This window comes from Oryctolagus cuniculus, chromosome 7 (assembly GCF_964237555.1).
Source record: "Oryctolagus cuniculus chromosome 7, mOryCun1.1, whole genome shotgun sequence".
NCBI classification, from domain to species: Eukaryota; Metazoa; Chordata; class Mammalia; order Lagomorpha; family Leporidae; genus Oryctolagus; species Oryctolagus cuniculus.
In genome coordinates this window covers 52,394,731-52,412,630 of record NC_091438.1, presented here as the reverse complement: position 1 = coordinate 52,412,630, position 17,900 = coordinate 52,394,731, and the positions used below count along the sequence as shown (strand labels likewise).

At 39.2% G+C, this 17,900-nt stretch overlaps 1 protein-coding gene across 3 annotated transcripts in view; it reads right to left on the bottom strand.

Annotated features, from left to right (window-relative positions):
- The window catches only part of SPAG17 (sperm associated antigen 17), a 274,935-nt gene that overhangs the window by 88,735 nt on the left and 168,300 nt on the right, over positions 1 to 17,900 (bottom strand). For all 3 annotated transcript variants that reach the window (XM_051857350.2, XM_051857351.2, XM_051857352.2), the window contains 2 exons: positions 16,819 to 16,997; positions 11,325 to 11,484 (listed from right to left, as the gene is read on the bottom strand). In XM_051857350.2, coding sequence (XP_051713310.2) covers positions 11,325 to 11,484; positions 16,819 to 16,997 — 339 coding nt within the window. The remainder of the gene's footprint in view (positions 1 to 11,324; positions 11,485 to 16,818; positions 16,998 to 17,900) is intronic.

Below are 17,900 nucleotides of genomic sequence, written 5' to 3'. Positions count from 1 at the left end.
TCTCTCTGTCTTTTGCTTATCTTCTTATTTTTTCATCAAAAAGAAGTAAGCTCTGGAAAGGGCATTCAAGGGTAGCAGACACAAGAAATATGGGGTGAAGAATAGGATAGCATGTGCAGAAAACTTCTGGAGGCCAATGTAGCCAAAGGATACACTCAAAACAGATTTTGGTTGAGGGAAGACACTGCAGGGGTATGCACTGATTCAATCAAGCTCACCTTTGAGGTATGTGAAATGTTCTGGAATTTATTCCAAAGGTAATTAGTAATTAAAGGGTTTTAAGAGGGATGGTGATGTAGTCAGAATGTTTTCAATATGCTTTTGGCTGAAATACAGGGAATTAATAGTAATGAAAGTAGGCAGGACAATTAAGAAGTCTTAAAGAAATAAAGATTTAATATATTAGTAGGGATAAACAAATACAATTTTGGTGCCAATGTAGACTGGGAGACGTCCTGAGTATGAAATGAGGAGGAAGGATCACATGAATATTCTGAAATCATAATTACTGAATTCCGCTATTGAGGACGTGGGTCAGTAAAACACAGAAAACTGGTCAATGACCAGAGCAAAGGCCAGTGGGAAGACACAGGCAGGGGTAGGATTCCATTTTCAGAAAAATCACAAATGAGATGCAAAGAATTCTACTGAAAATAACTAAAATTACAGGAAAATGTCTATGTCTTTTAACCAATTGGCTCAAAAGTGTCTAAGAGCTGGCAACCCTGAGCAAGGCCAGCACAAGCCATGGACTGAGCAGAAGTGAGAACCCAGAGAGGTAAAAAGTGCTGATGGTGGCTTTCTCCTTTTGTGTCTTTATCAAACTGGGTGACGTTGAGTTCTTATTTTCTCAGCATTGTGGGACTTAGTAAGAAATGAGAACCAGAGGCTACTCAAGCTGGATAGGAGGGGGTTAATATGCAACCCATCTCCAAACACTCCTGATCTCATTATGAGACTAAGTGTTTATTATTCACCACCAAGAACTTCCAGAAAAGTCATCTGTGTTCAAACATGATGCTGAGCAGACAGGACACATCCTTGCAGAGAGCTAAGCTGAAAATTTACAATGTTTGGGCAGTATCCTCAGAAGTCCCTTAAGTTAATAATTTACAGGGATTCAAGACTATTGATTCTTTTATCACCTGTGAAAACCTCTCTGAAAACACTCTCTAATGATCCACTTTTATGCCTAAAGAATTTAGAGTTAAAGGGCTGGCATTGTGGCACTGTGGCCTAGTGGGTAAAGCTGCTGCCTCCAATGCCAGCATCCCATTTGGGCACTGGTTCCTGGCATGGCTGCTCCACTTCCAATCCAGCTCTTTGCTAACAGCCTGGGAACAGCAGCAGAAAATGGCCCAAGTATTTGGGCCCCTGCTCCTGTGTGGGAGACCTGGATGAAGCTCTTGGCTTCAGTCTGTCCCAGCACTGGTCATTATGGCCATCTGGGGAGTGAACCTGTGTATGGAAGATCTCTGTCCCTCTCCCTCTTTCTCTGTAACTCTTTCAAGTAAATGCATAAATATTGAAGAAAAGGATGTAGAGTTAAAATATTAAGAAAAAATTGATCAACTCAATCAAGAAGTATAAAAGACATAATGAAGGAATAAAAAATTTACCCCACATGTTTTCAGAAATAAAAGGGGCAGAAAATATGAGTAAAAATGAGAAATCTTAGACATAGAAAAAATGTAATAACTAATGTTTTGAGAAATTAACATGCAGGTTTAACAAGAGATAAAACACAGTTTAAAAAACAATTAACAGGAATACTTGAAGTGCTTATGTAGAATGGAGCTCACAGAGCCAATGCAGTGGAAATAAGGAGAGAGGTTGAAAGTAGAAGGAAAGAGAGAGAGGCTAAAAGGCCCCTAAAGAATTGGAATTTTAGAAGGAGAAGAGAGAGAATTGAAACAAAAACAATGTTTGAGAGATATTTACTGAGAAACTTCCAGAATCAATTAAAGACGCTAAAATACTGATGCAGAAGCCCAATATTTTCCTTCTGGAATGAATAAAAAGAAATCCACAATTAGTCAAAATAATTTGAAAGTGTAATTTAAAAAGAACACAAAGAATAGTTGAAATGAAGTTTACATTGTCTTGCAAGTAATAATTAGACTGACAGCCAATTTTTGTAGAGCAATACTGGAAACAAGAAGATTGTCAATGTTCTGAGAGAAAACAGATGTCAATCGAGAATTCTACAATCAGCAAAATTATCTTTTAAGAATAAAGGAAGGGGCCAGTGCTGCGGCTCAATAGGCTAATCCTTTGCCTGTGGTGCTGGCACACCGGGTTCTAGTCCCGATCGGGGCGCTGGATTCTGTCCCGGTTGCCCCTCTTCCAGGCCAGCCCTCTGCTGTGGCCAGGGAGTGCAGTGGAGGATGGCCCAGGTGCTTGGGCCCTGCACCCCATGGGAGACCAGGAGAAGCACCTGGCTCCTGGCTTCGGATCAGCGCGTTGTGCTGGCCGCAGCGCACCGGCCGCAGCGGCCGTTAGGGGGTGAACCAACGGAAAAAGGAAGACCTTTCTCTCTCTCTTTCTCTCTCACTCTCCACTCTGCCTGTCAAAAAAAAAAAAGTTTTTAAAAAAGAATAAAGGGAGGGCTGGCTCTGCGGCACAGCGGGTTAAACCACTGCCTGCAGTTCTGACGCATATGGGTGCCAGTTATAGTCGTGCTCCACTTGTGATCCAGCTCCCTGCTAATATGCCTGGGAAAGCAGTGGAAGATGGCCCACGTGCTTGGGTCCCTGCACTCATGTGGGAGACCTGAAAGAAGCTCCTGGCTCCTGGCTTCGGCCTGGCCTAGCCCCAGCCATTGCAGTCATCTAGGGAGTGAATCAGTGGATAGAAGATTCTCTCTCTCTCTCTCTCTGTCTCTCCCTGTCTGTAATTCTTTCACATAAATAAATAAATAAATAAATAAACACTTTTTTAAAAAAAAGAAATAAAGGCAACATAAAGACATTATCAGCAACTGTCAATAATACAAGAAGTAGACTAAAATCTCTAAAGGAAAATTTTTTAAATTGGATTTTTAAAATACCCACTTATATGTTGCTCACAAGAGACACATTCAAACATAAAATATAGGAAATAAAATATGAGTTTGGGAAAAGTTAGACTGGTAAAGTATTAAGCAATAGCAAACTACTGGAGCTATAATAATGAAAGAAAAATACGTATTATGGCGAAAAAGGAATCGTAGAATGAAAACTCAGGCATTATGACGAAAGATTTAATTTACCTTAAAGTATAATTCTAAAGTTGTTAATATCTAAAATAACATCCTCAAAATATCTGACAGAATTTTCTAAAAAAAGACTAATTTATTTTGCAAATAGAGAAGTAAAGATTAAATTATAAGGAATACAGCACGGAAGAGACTACTCTCTCCTTTCAAGAGACTGGAGCTCACTTGTGCTGAATAAACTGATACCACAGATTGAAGCAAATTTGTAAGGATAGAGAATAAGGGTTGGGAACTTTTGGCCTGCAAAGCAAATAAGGCCTGCTCTATATTTTATATAGTCTGCAATATTATTGTTCTTTTTAAATTTTTAAACAGATTTGAAAAAAAGAGAAGAAAATTTTGTGACACATAAAAGTTATTTGAAATTCAAATTTTAGAGTCCATAAATAAAGTTTTATTGGCACACAACAGACCCAGCTTTCTTTAATGGCGGATTGTCCATGGCTGCTTTTGTACTCTAACCATAGGTTTGAGTAGTTGGGACAGAGACGGAGACCAGATGACCCACAGTCTCAAACATATAGTATCTTGCTTTTTACAGAAAAGTTTGCTGTATCCAGATATAGATAGGGATACAGAAATAACACAGCTAGCAAGTTTCACCTAGTAAACGTAAAGAGAACACTGTATCAAAATGGATATATGCTCTTTTAATACCTGGAATTTTTTAAAACCTTCACCATATATGCGGCCATAAATCTCGTTTTAACAATTTCAAACAATTAGTTAAGAGTCAAATAAAAAAAAACACAAATACTTCATAGGTTTGGAAATTTAGAAACACATTTAAATAATTCAAGGGTCAAAGAAAATGTTATAATGGAAATCAAACAATATTTAGAACCAGAAAATAATGAAAATACTAAATATTTCTTATGAAACATTATATAATTGTGAGGTGGGAGAACATTGCTGGATTGGTAAGTATGGGACTGTGAAATTCCATTCCTCCATAAAATAAGAGAACACCAGGAAAATGATCAAAGTCAACTTTTCCAGAACTTTGGTAAATGGCCAAAACATTTCAACAATCTGGGGAACAATTCAAGAAAAATGACGAATATCAGTAAGACCAGCTGCTTTGTGGTGTTACAGTTCTTTTAGTTTTGATGAAATCATGTGGAATATTGTTGTCCAATAAAAGGAAGCTGGCTGCTAAGTGACTAAATGAAGTGGGTGAATCTTAAACACACACTAAATGAGAGAAGCTGGGCTGGAAAGGCTGCAGGCGGCGTAATTCCAAATACGTGACATTCTGGGAAAGGCAGACCTGCAGGGACAGGAGAAGGGTCCCCTGCTGGCAGGCGTTCAGGGAGGGAATGCCTGGCTCCAAGTGCAGGGAAGAGAAGGGTGAGTAGGTGAGGCCCAGGGAATCTGGGGGTGGTGACATCATCCCCTGTGGGTCTGAAGTGGTGGATTCAGAACGTTATGCAGCTGTCCTACCCCGTAGAATGCACACTAAGAGTGAACCTCAGAGTAAAATCCACACTTCAGCTCGCTATCATGTGAAACACTGGCTCAGCAATAGTAAAATACGGATCACCCTCAGCAAGGTGTTCAAGAAAGGGAGGACTGAGCCAGGAAGAGATGAGGTGGTGGGAGTTCTCTGCTTTCTGCTCACTTTTCCTGTAAACCTCAGATTGCTCTGAAGACGTGTCCACGACTTTTTCTAAACGTGGGTGTGTCATCTTGTGTGGAAGGGCTGTGAGGAAACCTAGGACATAGCACGCTGCGAGAAGTCCCCCACATCCAGGTCCAGCTCCGAGAAGCGGCTACACAGACTGCTCCTGCATCAGCCCCTCTTGCGTCAAGAGCTGGGGAATTTGGAAAGCCATAGGGTGGTGCCGTCATTTATTTCTCCAACCAGGAATCTCCTGCTCTTACTAAAGGGAAATGTGTTTTCCACATTTTGAGCAATCAAAAAAGGAATTCAGTTTGCCTCCACATAGGTACTAGGTACTATGGCGGAACGTGAAATTGATGACAAAAAAAGATTAAATACTGGCTTCAATAAAGCTTATGAGAAACTGAGGAAATATTGTAAGGCACAAAAGGGGCAGTGTAATTTAAGGGTCAGGTGCATTATTTGCTGGCTTAGAGACCTCAAGGTAGTTACTTAACCTCTCTGTGTCTTGGTTTTGTCAGGGATTATTAAAGTATGCACCTCACCAGGATGCTGTGTAGGCTGATTTAGCATTTAAAATATTCAGAATTGTTCCTGGGTGCTATGCATGAATATATAACAACATGGGAAAATGTCTGGTACTTAATACTACTAACAGAAAATAGCATGTAATTCTATGATTACAATGAAAATTCATACACATGCACATAGTGCCTCAAAAAGTTTGTGGAAAATGTGTATTATAAGAATCATTATATTTCTAAATATGTATTTATGAAATGCATGAAGTTTGTATGCCTTAAAAAAAGGTTAAAAGAAAACTTTATATGAATTTCAACTTTTTTATACCAAAATGAACTTGCTGTAAGTTCATTTTCTATGAACTTGAAAAGATTATTTATTTATTTATTTATTCATTCAACTGAAAGGCAGAGTGAAGAAAGAGAGAAAGAGAGAAGGAAAAAAGAGAAAGAGAGAGTGATTGCACATTTACTAGTATACTTCCCAAATGCTTCAAACATACAGGACTGGGCCAGGCTGAATCCAGGAGGCAGGAACTCAATCCAGGTCTCCCACATGGGTGGCAGGGACCCAAGTACTTGAGCCAGCACCTGCTGTCTCCTCGGTGTGCATTAGCAGGAAGCTAGAATCAGGAGCAGATCCAGGACTCTAACCCAGGCACTCTAATATGGGGCATGGGCATTCCAAGTGATGTATTAACTACTGCACCAAACACTTGTCCTTCCACAAGCCTTTGAAAGCACCTTTGTGGGAGATATAGATTCAAATACAATAGTAACAGGGGACTTCAACACCCCACTCTCACCAATGGACAGATCAACCAGTCAGAAATTCAACAAGGAAACAACAGAGTTAATTGACGCTATAGACCAAATAGACCTAATAGATATCTTCAGAACCTTCCACCCCACAGCCAAAGAGTTCACGTATTTCTCCCCAGTACATGGAACGTTCTCTAGGACTGACCATATGCTAGGCCACAAAGGGAGCCTCAACAAATTCAAAAAATTGAAACTATACCATGCAGCTTCTCAGACCACAGCGCAGTGAAACTCGAAATCAACAACCCAAGAATCTCTACACCACATGCAAATATATGGAGAATGGACAACATGATCCTAAACAAACAGTGGGTCATCAAAGAAATTAAAAGAGAAATCAAAAGATTTCTAGAAACAAATGAAAATGATAACACAACCTATCAAAACCTGTGGGACACAGCAAAAGCAGTGCTAAGAGGAAAGTTTATAGCAATTGATGCCTACATCAAGAAGCTGGAAAGGAACCAAACAAATGAACTCTCCATGCACCTCAAGGATTTAGAAAAACAGCAGCAAATCAAGCCCAAATCCAGAAGGAGAAAAGAAATACTAAAGATCAGAGAAGAAATAAACAGAATTGAAACCAAAAAAACAATACAAAAGATCAACAAAACCAGGAGCTGGTTCTTTGAAAAAATAAACAAAATCGACACACCATTGGCCCAACTAACCAAAAAAAAGGAGAGAGAAGACCCAAATCTGTAAAATCAAAGATAGTAATGGAAATGTAACAACAGACACAACAGAAATAAAAAGAATCATCAGAAACCACTACAAACAGATGTATGCTAACAAATTGAGGAACCTGGAAGAAATGGATAGATTCCTGGACACATACAACCTTCCTAAACTGAGCCGTGAAGATATAGAAAATCTAAACAGACCCATAACCGTGGAAGAAATTGAATCAGTAATAAACGCACTACTGAAAAAGAAGAGCCCAGGACCAGATGGCTTCACTGCTGAATTTTACCAGACATTTAGAGAACAACTAACCCCCGTTCTTCTCAAGTTATTCAAGACAATTGGAAGGGAGGGAATCCTCCCAAGTTCTTTCTATGAAGCCAATATCACCTTAATTCCTAAACCCGGAAAAGACACAACAGAGAAAGAAAACTACAGACCTATCTCCCTGATGAACATAGATGCAAAAATACTCAACAAAATTCTGGCAAACCGAATCCAACTGCACATCAGAAAGATCATTCACCCAGACCAAGTGGGATTTATCCCTGGTATGCAGGGATGGTTCAATATTCAAAATTCAATCAATGTAATACATCACATTAATAAATTGAGAAACAAAAATCATATGATTATCTCAATAGATGTAGAGAAAGCATTTGACAAAATACAACACCCTTTCATGATGAAAACCCTAAGCAAATTGGGGTTAGAAGGAACATTCCTCAATACAATTAAGGCAGTCTATGATAAGCCAATGGCCAGCATCATATTGAATGGGGAAAAGTTGGAGGCATTTCCACTGAAAACTGGCACCAGACAGGGATGCCCACTCTCACCATTGCTATTCAATATAGTCCTAGAAGTGTTAGCCAGGGCCATCAGGCAAGAAAAAGAAATTAAAGGGATACAAGTGGGAAAGGAGGAAGTTAAACTATCACTATTTGCAGATGACATGATACTATATATAGGGGACCCGATAAACTCCTATAAGAGACTATTGGAACTTATAGAAGAGTTTGGTAAAGTAGCAGGATACAAAGTCAATGCTCAGAAATCAACAGCCTTTGTATACACAGATAATGCCAGGGCCGAGGAAGAACTTGTAAGATCAATTCCATTCACAATAGCCACAAAAACAATAAAGCACCTTGGAATAAATTTAACCAAGGATGTCAAAGACCTTTATGATGAAAATTACAAAACACTAAAGAAAGAAATAGAAGACGACACAAAAAATGGAAAAACCTGCCATGCTCATGGATTGGAAGAATCAATATTATCAAAATGTCCATTCTCCCAAAAGCAATTTACAAGTTCAATGTAATACCAATCAAAATACCAAAGTCATTCTTCAAAGACCTAGAAAAAACGATGCTGAAATTCATATGGAGAAACAGGAGACCGAAAATAGCTAAAGCAATCCTTTACAATAAAAACAAAGCCAGAGGCATCACAATTCCAGACTTCAAGACATACCACAGGGCAGTTATAATCAAAACAGCCTGGTACTGGTACAAAAACAGATGGATAGACCAATGGAACAGAATAGAAACACCAGAGATCAATCCAAACATCTGTAACCAACTCATATTCGAAAAAGGACCTAAAACCAACCCCTGGAACAAGGACAGCCTCTTCAACAAATGGTGCTGGGAAAACTGGATGTCCACATGTCGAAGTATGAAGCAAGACCCCTACCTTACACCTTATACAAAAATCCACTCAACATGGATCAAAGAACTAGAGATGCGCCATGACACCATGAAACTAATTGAGAGCATAGGGGAAACCCTTCAAGATATTGAAACAGGCGAAGAATTCCTGGAGAAGACCCCAGAGGCACGAGTAATCAAAGATAAAATAAACAAATGGGCTTACCTCAAATTAAAGAGTTTCTTTACAGCAAAGGAAACAGTCAGGAAAGTGAAGAGGCAACCAACAGAATGGGAGACGTTATTCACAAACTACACAACGGATAAAGGATTAACAACTAGAATCTATAAAATGATCGAAAAACACCACAAAATCAAAACAAACAACCCAATAAAAAAATGGGCCAAGGACCTTAACAGACATTTTTCAAAAGAGGAAATCCAAACGGCCAACAGACACATGAAAAAAATGCTCAGGATCCCTAGTCATCAGGGACATGCAGATCAAAACCACAATGAGGTTTCACCTCACTCCGGTTAGATTGGCTTACATACAGAAATCAACCAACAACAGATGCTGGCGAGGATGTGGGGAAAAAGGGACACTAATTCACTGTTGGTGGGAATGCAAACTGGTAAAGCCACTATGGAAGACAGTTTGGAGAGTCCTCAGAAACCTGAGGACCCACAGGACCCAGCCATCCTACTCCTTGGAATTTACCCAAATGGAGTTAAAGGGGAGAAAAAAAGAGCCATTTGCACCTCAATATTTGTTGCAGCTCAATTCACAATAGCTAAGACATGGAATCAACCTAAATGTCCATCAACGGATGACTGGATAAAGAAACTATGGGATATGTACTCTATGGAACACTATACAGCAGTAAAAAAAAACAATGAAATCCGGGCATTTACAACAAAATGGAGGAAGCTGGAAAACATCATGCTGAGTGAAATAAGCCAGTCCAAAAGGGACAAATATCATATGTTCTCCCTGATCGATGGCAACTAAACGAGCATCTAAAATGATACCCATTGAAGTGAAATGGACACTATGAGAGGCAATGACATGATCAGCCCTTGTCTAGACTGTTGAGGAACAACTTACTATTTTATTCCTTTTAGTATTTTTGTTGTTGTTGTTGCTCTGTTTGTTCTACATAAGACAACTGGTTGAACTCTGTAATCAATGCACAATCATTCTTAGGCGTTTAAAATTAACAGAAAAGTGATCTCTGTTAAACATAGGAGTGGGAATAAGAGAGGGAGGAGATATATAGGTTGGCACATGCTCACTCAGACTTACCTCCAATGGTGGAACTAGAAATGTGCCAGGGGATTTCAACTCAATCTTACCAAGGAGGCAGGTACCAATGCCAGCGCACTTGGTAAAGTGATAAGTATAAATACACACCCGATAAAAAAGATAGGGTATGTGTTGATGAGATTTCACAAATAAGACCAGTGTAAGCAAATAATGAAGGATAGAATTAAAAGGGAGAGAATGATCCTGTAGGGGAAACAGGACACACAGCAGACTCATAGAATGGCAGCACTCCTGCCTCAGAATCAACCCTTGGGACATTCGGATCTGGCTAAAAGATCCACGAGAGTCTCACAGGCATGGAAAGCCATGACACGGTGGCAAAAAACAATCTAAATGAAAGATCCTGGTGAACAAGACCCCAGCAGAAGGAACAGGCCATCAAGGAGACAGGCGCCTTTCTCTGAAGGGAGGAAGGAACCTCCACTGTGATATGGCTTTGACTAAACAAGTTCAGAGTCGGTGAACTCAAGGGGCTTCCATAGCCTAGACAGCTCATAGCAAGAGTCTCGGGTGATTGCTGACGTCATAAATAAGAGTGCCAATTGTTAAATCAACAACGGGAGTCACTGGGTACATGCTCCCCACATAGGATCTCTGTCCTTAATGTGTTCTACTATGAAACTTAAAAACAACACTACTAGTCGAACAATACCCTATACCTTGTGCGGTTGTGTGAGTGCAGCCTGATGAAATCCTTGCTTAGTGTATACTAAGTTGATCTTCAGTATATGAAGGTAATTGAAAATGAAACTTGATGAAGGGGGGGATGGGAGAGGGAGTGGGAGAGGGGAGGGCCACGGGAGGGAGGGAGATTGGGGTGGGGAAGCCATAACAATACAAAAGCTGCACTTTGTAAATTCACCTTTATTAAATAAAAAAATAACTATATAACAAACAAACAAACAAAAAGAAACAGAAAAAAAAAGAACTTAATACTTAACCCTTTTAGTATTTTTTATGTTCTACTTAAAACTATTGGTTGAACTCTGTAATTAATACACAATTACTCTTAGGTGTTTAATTAATGCTATAACTAGTACTCAAATAGTATTTTACACTTTGTGTTTCTGTGTGGGTGCAAACTGTTGAAATCTTTACTTAATATATGCTAAATTGATCTTCTGTATATAAAGATAATTGAAAATTAATCTTGATGTGAATGGAAGGGGAGAGGGAGTGGGAGAGGGGAGTGTTGTGGGTGGGAGGGAAGTTATGGTGGGGGAAGCTATTGTAATCCATAAGCTGTACTTTGGAAATTTATGTTCATTAAATAAAATAAAATATAAATATTAAAAAAAGAAAGCACCTTTGTGTGTGTGAATATGTGAAATATATTGATAGAAAAGACAAGATGTACAATGACGGTATTGAACAATTACTAAGCATTTGAAGACTTTATTAAATCCATTATCAATCAAGAGGCTTCCAGTTTTACCTTTCTTTGTGATGACAATCTCAGATGGAGCTGTTTCTGATTTTTGCTGAGAAGCCGAGTCGATTAAATCTCCATCATGAGGGCTCGGTGACATTTCCGGAGGAGGATGAACAGGGCCAGAATTGGGACTACTGCTCACAGCGCCGTCTGCAAAAAGAATCTGAAGGAAAAAGAAAAGTTCTCAGCATTCTATGCAGCAAGGAAGAAGCTAACAATAAGCATCATGTGACAAACTGAATAATCTCAAAATCGAAGAAGCAGTTCTGTTTGCAGTCCTCCGGACTCTCAAAAAGCATATTATAGAAGGTTAGATTTGGAGTTCAGAGACACTAGCTTAATAGCCAGTGTGATTATGATATTTTATTTTTCCATTTATCTTGTTCTTTTTTCTTCATGTTCCATTTTTGGATTAAGTTTTATTGTTTTTTCTATTCTTTACCCTTCCCCTGTTCAGTAAGGGAAATTTTATACTCTGAAGTGTCATCAGATACTTAAATGTTTAGTATCTATTAATATCTACTATGTATATATAGGCATTGTATGACATCTGTCTAGTATCAGTCTGTATAGCCTCCTAATAAACATGGCATGGAATCAAACGTCCATGTGATTCTTTTTTTTTTTTTTAATGTATACACACACACACACAGAAAGAGAGAGAGAGAGAGAGAGAGAGAGAGGGAGAGGGAGAGAGAGAGAGAGAGATCTCCCACTTGCTGGTTCATTCCCTAGTGGCTTCCACAGCCAGAGCTGGGCCAGACTCAAGCCGAGGCGGGAAGCCCATCCATGTCTCCAATATGGATGGCAGAAAGAACTATGAGAAGGAAGCTGCATCCAAAGTGGAGGTGAGATTCAAACCCGGCAGGCTGAGATGAGAGCACCTCAACCCACTGTGCCCCCATGCTCAGCCTCACCTGATTCTTACTCATTTATAGGAACTGATTCCCTTTTCTGAGCTTTTCTATCTATGCAGTGCTGAAAAGTGCAGGATGACATATTTTCATGATCTTCTAAAGATTATTACAGCCGATCCATTACTGCCATCCTGATTGACAATTGGTTCCCTGTTTAATCTGAATCCTTTTTTTTTTTTAAGTTCTGGGCAGATTTCTTATGTTTTTATTTTTTTCCTTTCATTCTTATTATTTCTGTATTCTGAAAATTCTATTATGTCAATGCCCGTACCACATCTTTTAACTTTTCCTCATAATCCATCCCTTCTGCCAAATGATACTTCATAATTATTTTTAATTTTTAACATTTGATTTTTTTCATAGAATTTTTTTCTTTCTTATTTTATGGATTGCTACTCTTTTATCTCTGCCCATATTCCTTTTACTTACTTTAATACTATTTCTTGCTTATCTACTTTTATTTTTAGATGATATTTTTAAAATTTACTGAACTTTGTACTTTCCTTTTCTGGGGTTGGTGTCCCTCCAAGGTTGTGATTCCTGGGTGCATGGTCATAATTCTTCTTGAGAATCCCTCTTCAGTGCTTTGTAGTGTAGTCTGGTTGTAGGAGCTTCTCTCTTGTGCTCACTGGGGAGAGGTGGAAGAGTACATGTGGCTCTGGCTCCCATCCTCCATGTGGTTGCCTGTGGAACTTCCTTGATTTGTTGAGTCCAGGGCTCCATCTGCACATTGTCTGTGTTTTGATTTCCAAATTTGCTGTAGGTTTTTCTTCTGTACTTGTTTTAAACTTTGCCTTTGTTTCTTCATCAGTCTGATCTCATCTGACTTGCATTTCTAAGGAATTCTTCAAATCTCCTGCCTTATTGATTACATGTCTTGTTCTCCCAGCTGACTATGGGAATGTCCCAACTCTTCCAGTGGCTGGGGGAGGACTGTGCGGCCGAGAGTAGATTCCCTGCTCCCTGTGATTGTGTGATAGGGTGTGGCTAGGTCCTTGGGCAATTGTTGGGGCTGGCTTAAGAGGCTCAGGGTTCTGGACTCACATTGAGGAACACACAGATCCCTGATGCAGTTCATGTGCCTGCATGGGTGAGGTGCCTGGGCACTGTGGGCTTCCCCTGGGTGATTGGTTCACCTTTGCAAAGAGGGGATGATGCTGTGATCACCTCAGCCGATTGATCATATCCTTCCTCCTGCTGACTATAGAGGAGGTCTACCATGCCCAACTTACCTGTCATTCTGGACTCTTGCCCCACCCTCAAGCACTGGCTGGGGCTCCCTGGCTCCACCCAGCACATGCCTCTGGATATCCACCAAAGGAGCAAACACTCCATTAAGCCATAGAGACATATTTCAAAGATAAAAGTTGTCAGTGGAAAAAAGCACCAAGTGTTTCCACAAATGCCTAAAAATAACTGTAGAAACACATGAAACATGAATAATGAAGACAATTAGACCCCCCAAAAGGAACACAACAACACTTCAATATCAAAATGTGATGATGAACAGATCAATGAAATGCCTGGAAATAAATTAAAAAGAATGATCAAAAGATTACTCAAAAATACAGAGGAGCAAATACATGAATTAAAGAAATCCATTTATGACAAGGATAAAAAATGCTTCCAGGAGATAGAGATATGGAAGAGAACTGAAATATTAGAAATGAAGAATTGAATATGTCAAAGAGAAAACAGAGTGGAAATCTTTAACAACAGATGTGGTGAGGTTGAAGAAAGAATATCTAAGTTAGAAGAGAATCCTTGGAAATATCTCAATCAGATAAAAGAGAAGAAAAAAGAAAAATAGTGTTTGAGATTTATGGGATACTATCAAATGACATATGTGTCTTATGAGTGCCTGAAGGTGTGAAAAGAAGGAATGGATTTGAAGGCCTATACAGGGAAATAATAGCAGAAAACATCCTATTTGTAGAAGTATAGAGATATCTAAGCAGAGGAAGTGCACAGAACCCCTAAAAGACATGATCAGAAAAGATCTTCACCTTGACACATTTTAGTCAAATTTTCAACAGTGAAATATAAAGAAAAGATTCTAAAATTTGCACAAGAGAAACACCAGCTTACCTTCAGAGAATCTCCAATTAGACTGACAGTTGATTTCTCATCAAAAACTGTACAGGCTAGGAGAGAATGGAGAGACATAGTCCAAGTCCTAAAAGAAAAAACTGTCAACCTGAATACTCCACTCAGTAAAGCTCTCATTTATAAATCAAGTTGAAATAAACACCTTCAAAAACAGAGATCGAAAGAATTTGTCACCATTCATCCAAATTTACAAAAGATGCTTAAGGATGTGCTACACACAGAAACACAGGTAGTCATCATTATGTAAGAATGTGAAGGCAGAAAATCTCCTAATAAAAGTAGAAAAGAAAATTCAAAACAAATAATAGGAAAATTTATGGAAAAATGGTAGGACCAGGTTATTATTTATCAATAATAATCTTGAATGTAAATGGCCTAAATTCTCCAATTAAAAGATACAGATTGGCAGAATAGATTAAAAAACAAGACTCGTATATTTGCTGCCTACAAGAAACACACCTCACCAACAAAGATACACATGGACTGAAAATAAAATGCTGGTAAAAGATATTCCATGCTAATGGAAAGCAAAAAGAGCAAACACAGCCATCCTAATATCAGATAATATGGACTTTAAGACAAAAACAGTTAAAAGAGACAAAGAAGGGCATTATGTAGTGATTAAGAAATCAATTCGACAGGAAGATGTGACTATAACAAACATATATGTACCCATGCCAGGGTGCCTGGCTATTTAAAACAAATATTAATGGATCTAAAAGGAGACATAGACTCCGATTCAATAACGGGGGACTTCAACACCCCACTTTCATCAATGGACAGATCAACAAGACAGAAAATCAATAAAAAAGCAACAGAGCAAATTGACATGAAGGATCTAATGGACCTAACAGATGTCTACAGAACATTTTACCCCACAGCTGCAGAATGCACATTCTTTTCATCAGTGCATGGAACTTTCCCTAGGATGCATCATATGCTAGGCCATAAAGCAAGTCTCAATAAATTCGAAAAAATTGAAAATATACCATGTATCTTTTCTGTCTACAGTGAAATGAAGCTGGAAATTAACAGTTTAAGAAAAACACAAACTATGCAAGCACACAGACACTGAACAACACTCCTGAATGAACAGTGGGTCATAGAAAAAATCAGAAGGGAAATAAATAAATCCCTAGAAATTAATGAAGATGACAATATGACATACTATAACTTATGAGACACAGAAAAACCAGTATTAAGAGGAAAGTTTATAACAATTAGTGCCTACATAAAGAAATTGGAAAGGGATCAAATAAATGATTTATCATTGCATCTCAAGGACCAAATACAAAATTAATAGGAGGAAAGAAATAATTAAAATAGTGAAGAAATAAACAAAATTGAAACAAAAATTACAAAAGAACAGTTAAATGAAGAGCTGGTTTTTTGAAAAAATAAACAAGATTGATATATCACTGAACCATCTAACCAAAAAAGGGGGGATGGGGAGAAGACCTAAATTAATAAAATCAGAGATGAAAAAGGAGATGTTACAGCAGACACCACCTAATAAAAAGAATCATCAGGAGTCACTACAAACAGCTATGTGCCAACAAACTGGAATATCTTGAAGAAATGGGTAGATTTCTGGACTCATACAATCTACCAAAATTGAGTCATGAAGACATAGAAAGCCTAAGTAAACCAATAACCAGTACAGACCCTCCCAACAAAGAAAAGCCCAGGACTGGATGGTTTCATTGGTGAATCCTACCAGACTTTTATAGAACAACTAATTCCAATTTTTCTCAAATATTCAATAGAATTTTAATACTCCCACTCCTTCTATGAGACCAGCATCATCTTAATTCCAAAACCAGAAAAAGATACAATATAGAATTAATTTATTATTTAACAGTATTTTTCTTTTCTTTTTTTTTAAGATTTATTTTATTTATTTAAAGACAAAGTTACAGACAGAGAGAGAGGTCTTCCATCCGCTGGTACACTCCCCAGATGGCTGCAAAAGCCAGAGATACGCTGATCCAAAGCCAGGAGCCAGGAGCTTCTTCTGGGTCTCCCATGTGGGTGCCGGGGCACAAGGATTTGGGCCATTTTCTACTGCTATCCTAGGCCATAGCAGAGAGCTGGATCAGAAGAGGAGCTGCCGAGTCTAGAACTGGCGCCCATATGGGATGCTAGCACTTCAGGCCAGGGCTTTAACCTGCTGCGCCATAGTGCTGGCCCCATTTCATTTTTAGGGTTCCTTGAGAAGGAGAGGAGGTAGATGCTGTGTGAAGACTGCAATCTTGGACTATGCATAAACAGGACAAGTTTATTTGTATTCTGTTTTGTAGTCTCCCCCTCTTCCCAACTATACTGTGCTTCACTCTTTATTTTATTTTAATGTGCCATCCCATTTCCAAGTGATTGTTTCTCTTCTCTGCACAGTAATGTTCCTTACCCACAGCTTTCCTATCTTTTACTTTAAGGCAGGAAGGGGTAATTCATCTCTCACATCCTCTCACCTGCGTGGATCCATCCAACATATACTTGATGACCGTGCCTTGACAGGTGATGACCCTCGATGCCTCCTGCACCATGGGTAGCATCGCTGTTTTATAGAACTCATAGTGCTTCACCCTCTGGGGGTAGCTTTGACGCACCATGATTTCCCAGGTGGGCTCCTCCTCCACAACGTGTTGACCTTAAAAAAAGAACAAAGCTTTACTGTGAACTGGACAATGCTCTGGGGATGGGATTAGATCTTCCTCCTCAAGGCTTTTCATTCTGTTGCCTGCATCTGAATAATACCATGGTTTCCATATCATGACAGATGACCCAGGACACTGGTTCCTTGTTGCCCTTCACATGTGGTGAAGATGATCCTCTACAAGCACCTAAGAGGAAACTTCTCTGTGCATAAGTCAGTTTTTCTAATTCTTTCCGTGACATCTCAGGGCAGAATTATGGAGGAAGCAGAGCCTTGCTGTCTTTCATGCTTCCACTCCCCACCCTGCCCCCGTTGGTGCTTTCCTCACACTTTCGACTAAACTCTCATTTCTGGGTACACAACACTGCAATGGGGTCATCTGGTTGCCCCAGGGAGGTAACTCACTCAGGGTCTCCCCTCCTATGTTATCCCTCGTTTTTCAAAGCTAACACAGTCCGCTCATTTCTAACCAAGTGCAGATTTCTCCCAGTGCTCTGCTGTTAGCTGGCAGTCAAGGAGAAAAACACCTAATTAAGCTCCTTAAAGAGATTATATTTTTATGGAGAAACCCTGGAATATGGGACTTACTCAGGTTTTGCTAACTGAATATATGAGAGAGAGATTGAGATAAACGGACTCTTAGACTATAACTTCTCTGCAGTCACAAAACCTGTAAGCAGCGGAGCTGGGATTTGAATCATTCTCTTATACTGTGAAAACAGTCACCACGACCACAACCAAAACAGATAAAACAGCAAACTAACTTGTGAACATTATGCTCTAGGTTAGAATATATTTTCTCTTTGCATTCAGAAGTCTCCAGGAAAAAACTGAAATCTAGGCTCTTTCATCTTATACCACAGTCACCATCCCTCCCTATGTGCACGGCTGACCGTG